This window comes from Quercus suber, unplaced genomic scaffold (assembly GCF_002906115.3).
Source record: "Quercus suber isolate HL8 unplaced genomic scaffold, Cork oak 2.0 scaffold_565, whole genome shotgun sequence".
Taxonomy (NCBI): domain Eukaryota; kingdom Viridiplantae; phylum Streptophyta; class Magnoliopsida; order Fagales; family Fagaceae; genus Quercus; species Quercus suber.
Window position 1 is genome coordinate 368,371 of NW_027070010.1, and position 6,729 is coordinate 375,099.

Below are 6,729 nucleotides of genomic sequence, written 5' to 3' on the forward strand. Positions count from 1 at the left end.
TCACATTTTCTTTTTCTTTTTTGAGAAGTAAGTATATATATATATACATATATATCCATATTAATATCTAAGCATCACACATAAGTTGAGATCAAAAAGATTCAGCTGAGCAACCACTGAAACCAGAGATCAGACTGACGTGCAAATGAAGAATTTCAGCATATGTGGTGACAACCACAACTGTATACACATATACCACTAATACACACACACAGACACACACACATATATGTCACCAAAACAAAGAAATTCATAGAAGAGGGTGACAACCACAAAACATATTTGTTACATAGGTAGCATAGATGTCCACAGCAGTCAACATAATAAACACAGGCAGCATTCAAACATTGTCCTACATATTAACATAATACACACTTTTCCTATTCACATTAAGGCACACTAGAGTACTAACTAACTTCCTAGGCTATATACATGGCGCATATCATCGATTAACTGCCTAGGCTATCAACCACAAGCACCACTACTGCAATCCACCCCCAATAAACTCAATCCAGGCCCTTCTTCTATCAACTGTCATTGCAAAAAAAGCAGCTCGACTCTTGGCATTATGCAGCTCCTGCACAACCTTGCAGTAGGTGACATGATCCACATCAGTGTGCTGGTTGAGGAGAGTTACAGCTTGTGTAATTGTCTCAGAGTCAGCCCCCACACCAGACTCTACAGTGTTGGTGGACTTTTTCCCCCCACGGTTCCTCATATCAGTAAAACCCCATATTGCCGCGGTCATGGACTCAAGGGAGTGGCCTCTCCTCCGTTTTCCGCTTGAAGTAGATGGTTCAGATGGTCGCTTTTCAGCTTGCCTCTGGCTTTGGGCTTCACTCGGTGTGGGCAGCTCCTCCACATCATCCACACCATCTAAGTTTACATTGACATGTACCCCCTCAGATAGGAAGGCTGCATCAAGTTCTCTCTCTTCATCACTGTTGGGAGCTGGTTGGGCAGATGACATTTGGAGGAAACCCGTGGCTGTGTTTGAGTTGAAAAGCTGGCCCATCAGATCATAGTGTCGCAGCCCCTTTTTTTTGAACTCCCGGAATTTATGATTGACCTATTAACAACCATATAAAATGGGTTAGATGGCTTATTCATATAAAACTCAATACAAGTCAGATGGGTAATTATAATAACCCTATATTAACCATCCACTCTTATATACCAATAACAGAAACAGTAACAACATGTCATCAAACTTTATACCAAATTGTCACATATATAACTGGAAGTAATGCTAACAGAAGAGCCTTTTTATTTGAACAATTTGTGTTCTTTGTGAGGTGCCTAATCACTTATTACTATGTTCTAAGCATCGCATGGTTCGATATACTACAACATAATTTCATCACTACCTCAAAGGGACAAACAGTATGAAGAACAAAACAGAAGCACAAACATATTTGTTTGTAAGATCAGGACCAATTCTTCAGCAAGATTCTTTTCTGTGCAAATTATTGTAATATGTTCCGCAATTAATGTGGTAAAGAACGAAAGGGCATGACTCGGGAAGTTGGTTGTAGGTCCCAACGTCTATAAGTTGATTTTGTTACATGTTGTTCACAACTTGACATGAACCATAATTTCAGTTTGGGAAAAGGACTAACTTTATTATAATCATATACGTATATGGAAATGCCTTTAAAACGCTGTTTACTTCTTAGTTAGGACAAGCGGACAAAGAGCATACATGTCGTCTCAAATTTCCAAATGAGAATTTAATCATCCATCATGAAAAGTCTATAAAAGATTAACAAATATAGTATATGATATGGACGCCGTAGCTATATAGTAGTAGCTAGAATCAGATTCATAGCCCAAAAAAAAAGGACAAGCACAAAAGCAGCTGGATAAACAAAGCCCATTGCACATTAACACCAATAGATCCAACTAAGCACAATACAACTGAGAATAATTCACAAAAGTACAATAGTTTGAAGTATGTTAAAGGAATTACCGCAAATGCAGCAGCCCATGCTTCCTCACTGGCCGTCACAGTATTTGAACTGGGGTCCCATCCCATTCCTGTACGTGCAATGAGCTGGGAGAACGTGCGGTGTTGGGTTTTCATTCGTTGGTATTTTTGTGTAAGTTGTGTCTTGTTGAAACCTCTATTCGTGCGCTTGTTAAACTCCTTCGTAACAGTTGTCCAGGTTCCAGTCTTGAACACACCTTGGGGTATATTCCCTTTTGCATCCTCTTCTAACAACACTTCTATGAAATGCCTCTCAACTGCAGTAGGCCACAACTTCCTCTCCTCCGCATCAGCCGCTCTCTCATCCATCTAAATAAATTGTGGTATACTTACAGCTAATTGTCATTTCGAGTTGTATAATATGGATTAACAAACATTTTAGGTACTCACTAAAAACTACCAAGCAGCAAGCATTAACTTCAAAGTAAGGTCTAAATCTGGAAAGTTATCTTTACAGCATAGAGGATACAGCTAAGTTTGGAATGTAATAGTTGGTTCAATATAAATGATTGTCGGAAATTCTAAGTATAAGCAATATAGAACTCTTGTTCTTAGCAATTAATTGGTTGTTAGGATTGATAACACCGCTCAATATGATATATTAGATACTACTTAACCCAAAAATTTATATTTTACAAGTTTGAATATAATTATATCATATGTATTACACAAATTCTTTAGTTAGTTATTTATTATTGCACATGCAATTTCTGCTTTACCAATGTATACCCAATAATTGTTTACAACTATAAGTGAATTTAAAGCCCCATAACCAAAAAAAAAAAAAAACAAAAACATAGCAAAGGAAAATACAGAGGAAAACCACACACTTGTATTCAATTAAGCACAAATTCATACTCAAATAGAGATAGGTTGAGCAGTGAGTAAAGAAGAGGGGACATAGTTTGTTACATGCCTAATATTTAAGTGATCAATTATAAAGACTATTTTATTATTTATTTAAGTTATTGATATGATGTATCAAAATATAATACACTTTTGTTTACCATGATTGATTAAGATTTTAAAATGTTTCTAGCTGAATAGAATATGCTTATAAAATGATGTCACCAATGAATGTGGTTGGTGACCTGTAAATATAATTCAATAAATTTTGTAGTAGCTTTAATCTTTAACATTACTCAAGTCAAATTATTCTACAAACTCTAGTGAGTCTCAACTCATGTATCTCATGACTTGCCTTTTTTGTTGATAGTGAAGTATTTATTTGTGAGCAACTTATCTAGATTCTTGCAATAAAGTATTACAAATAAAAGGTAATAGCTAAGTAAAATAAGTAAGGGACTCACAAATAGTAGGGGAAAAAAAAACAATAACGTGGCTTATGATAAAGAGCTAAACTCACACCTCATTCACAATAATAAAGGAAGGGAATTTGAACCTTAATTTCTAATGGAAGAAAACAAACCATACTAGAATTGCAAAATCTTAAAAGAGAAACAGTTGGATTATGCCTATTAGTTAATGTAACATTCTGCAAAAGCTACACAATATTTCAGAAAGGAGAATTTTTTGAAATTTGCATGAAAGGGTTAAGATTGACATGCAAAGTCCAGTTTGACTCAGTTGGGAAAGAAATTACTATAATACACAGAAAACCCCTTTTCAAAGAAGGAGAACATGGGACTCACATGCCACAACAAAATATAGACTGCCATTTCCAGTGCAACATAAAAGAGACAAAAAAGTCACAAACCCCATCGGTCAGATCATATATACCACTCAAAAAGATCAAACGGGCATCAGACATTTCTAACAAAGTGGATTAACTTCAAACTCAGGCATTAACTTCAAACTCATTCTAACAAAGTGGCTTAACAAGAATTGCACATTTGAAGAACATGTAATTGTAGATCAAAGTCATAAATTACCCTAATTAATATTTTTCAATTAAACTCAACACCATGGCTCCACAAAAATTGCCTACTTTTTTTTTTTTTTTCAAACATGATGATAAATCCACCAAAATTAACATAAAAAATTAACGCATTAAACCATGTCTACATAGCTTTTGAATCATGCAAATGCAGCAATAAACATTGACTGCACTGCCTAGTTCTTAAGAAAGCATGAAAGAAAGCCAAAAATCCAAACTCTTTACTAGTCTGAAGTGAACTAAAAGGAGCCACAACACTACAAACAGTAAAGAAGTCTTGGAACACAGATTGACAAATGTGACCGCAAGTCTGAGAAGAAGGAAAAACTAGGAACATTTTTCATAGCATGTCACCCATGTATATTATATATTAAATTGTCAGACCCAAATCATGATACAAACTGTTAGGCTTTACAATCAAAATCTATTACATGGTATTAAATATAACATCAAAATTAATGTAATCGCATGGTTAGATTTCAAGTTAATCTTAATCAAAATGCATATAAATCAACAAAATTGATAAACGGCCCAACTAAGACAACATGCATGACCTAGGTACAAAATTATTACAATAATACAAGCAAGCAAATGATTCAGTTGCTACGAAATGATATCAATATTTACGCAGACCTACCAGGAAGGGAAGACGGTGAGATTCGCTGTAGGAAGCAGAGCAGGAAGCAAAGGAGGAATCAGCTCTGTATAGCACAACAGAGGAGGTGGAGGATGAAGAGGACACTTCCATCTGAATGAGGATTTCGGACTAAATATGGCCTACGCTGGGTTAATGTGAAAGGATCTGTGTTAGATGGGGATGTGAAAGAAAGCTGCATCGACTAATTAATAAAACTACAAATTTTTACCTGACCAAGGCCTCCACACTGTGTCAGTTTCGCTGTTGGTTAGCACCGAAGTCCTTCGCACTGTTTGGGTTTTGGTTTAGCAACCCAGATTTGTAGGTCAGGGTGGGATATCTTCGTAGGAATTGGGCAAGTGGACAAAATTGATTGACAAATGGTTGGTGATGCGGTGTATGGAGGAGACGCGTATATGCTGGGTGGTTGAGGATTAATGGAGATGGCTTTAATGTAGCTGGGTCGGTGTGAGGAATTATGAAGGTGGGTGAGAATGGCTTGATTCGGTGTGTGGGTGAAGAGATGGAGTTCTTTGGTTATTTGGTAAAGGCGTGAAGAGAGAGACGAAGACAGGAGACAGGAATTGATAGAAAGGCTGAGCAGGTTGGGCCCCATATTTTTCAATTTTATTACTGAATTGCCACGGAAAACGTATTTCTATTGTTTGAAATCAGGCCGGACCGTGTTTTGAAAAGCCCATCGTTTTGAACAACATTTTTTAAACTCAGCGTGAACACAGATGGGCCACCAAACACTACTTTCTGGTTTTGGGCAATATGTTTTGTGGTTTGAAAACTAAACAATAGTGTTTGAACTGGGCTACCAAACGGGCTCTTGGTTTCGGACCGAGAAAAATCGCGTCCTATTACAATTTAATGTGGAGACTTTTCTATGATAAAAAATATAAAATAAATAAAAAATTGCATAGAATGGTACTTAAGGAGCTGGGCCAGCTGGCAAGGGTATAGTAAGAGCTTGGCAATGCCAATTACATTTCATACTTGTGTTTGGAACCAGTGTTCAATCTAGATAATTGAGTCTTAACATGTAAATAATATTCTGGAACGTCCCGGACCAATAAAGATTTTTTGAAATAAGCTTGTGTCGACATTTAGTTTTCTACTTGGAAATTTAAAAGGGTGATTTTTTTTTTTTTTTTTTTTTGGGGGGTCATATTTATACCTGAGCAGTGAGCATAAGAGAATGTGACATATCATTGTGGGACTCTTTTACTTCTCTAAGGAGGAATCAGATGCTCTGTATAGCACAACAGAGGAGGTGGAGGCTGAAGAGGACACTTCCATCTGAATGAGGATTTCGGACTAAATATGGCCTACGCTGGGTTAATGGGAACGGATCTGTGTTAGATGGGGATGTGAAAGAAAGCTGCAACGACTAATTAATAAAACTACAAATTTTTACCTGACCAAGGCCTCCACACTGTGTCAGTTTCGCTGTTGGTTAGCACCGAAGTCCTTCGCACTGTTTGGGTTTTGGTTAGCAACCCAGATTTGTAGGTCAGGGTGGGATATCTTCGCAGGAATTAGGCAAGTGGACAAAATTGATTGACAAATGGTTGGTGATGCGGTGTATGGAGGAGACGCGTATATGCTGGGTGGTTGAGGATTAATGGAGATGGGTTTAATGTAGCTGGGTCGGTGTGGAGTTATGGAGGTGGGTGAGAATGGCTTGATTCGGTGTGTGGGTGAGATGGAGTTCTTTGGTTCTTTGGTAAAGGCGTGAAGAGAGAGACGAACACAGGAGACAGGAATTGATAGAAAGGCTGATCAGGTTGGGCCCCATATATTTCAATTTTATTACTGAATTGCCACGGAAAACGTATTTTTGTTGTTTGAAATCAGGCCGGACCGTGTTTTAAAAAACCCATCGTTTTGAACAACATTTTTTAAACTCAGCGTGAACACAGATGGGCCACCAAACGCTATTTTTTGGTTTTGGGCAATATGTTTTGTGGTTTGAAAACTAAACAACGGTGTTTGAACTGGGCTACCAAACGGGCTCTAAATTTTTAGATTTTAATTTCTGGGTTTGTGTTCTTAGATCTGGATTTGTGTTCTTGTTGTTTTTGTTCAAAACACATTTAGATCTCAATTCATGTGATTTTTTTATTTTTTATTTTGTTTTTAATTTTTTTATTTAGTTAAAATTAATAAATTTAAATTTTTAAATTTAAATGCTGACGTGGC

The 6,729-nt window shown here is 36.8% G+C and overlaps 1 protein-coding gene across 1 annotated transcript; it reads right to left on the bottom strand.

The window, feature by feature from the left end:
- Positions 1 to 481: 481 nt before the first annotated feature.
- On the bottom strand, positions 482 to 2,296 carry LOC112039973 (uncharacterized protein At2g29880). Its single transcript, XM_024072875.1, has 2 exons — positions 1,970 to 2,296; positions 482 to 1,069 (listed from the first exon to the last, which is right to left on the bottom strand). Exons 1-2 carry the CDS (start codon positions 2,294 to 2,296, stop codon positions 482 to 484), a joined length of 915 nt encoding a protein of 304 aa, XP_023928643.1.
- Between the last annotated feature and the right edge of the window lie 4,433 nt (positions 2,297 to 6,729).

Coding starts and splice junctions, on each gene's coding strand:
- LOC112039973 (XM_024072875.1), bottom strand. CDS start 2,296: ATGGATGAGAGAGCGGCTGATGCGGAGGAGAGGAAGTTGTGGCCTACT. Junction 1,070..1,969: donor CATGGGCTGCTGCATTTGCG/GTAATTCCTTTA, acceptor GGTTGTTAATAG/GTCAATCATAAATTCCGGGA.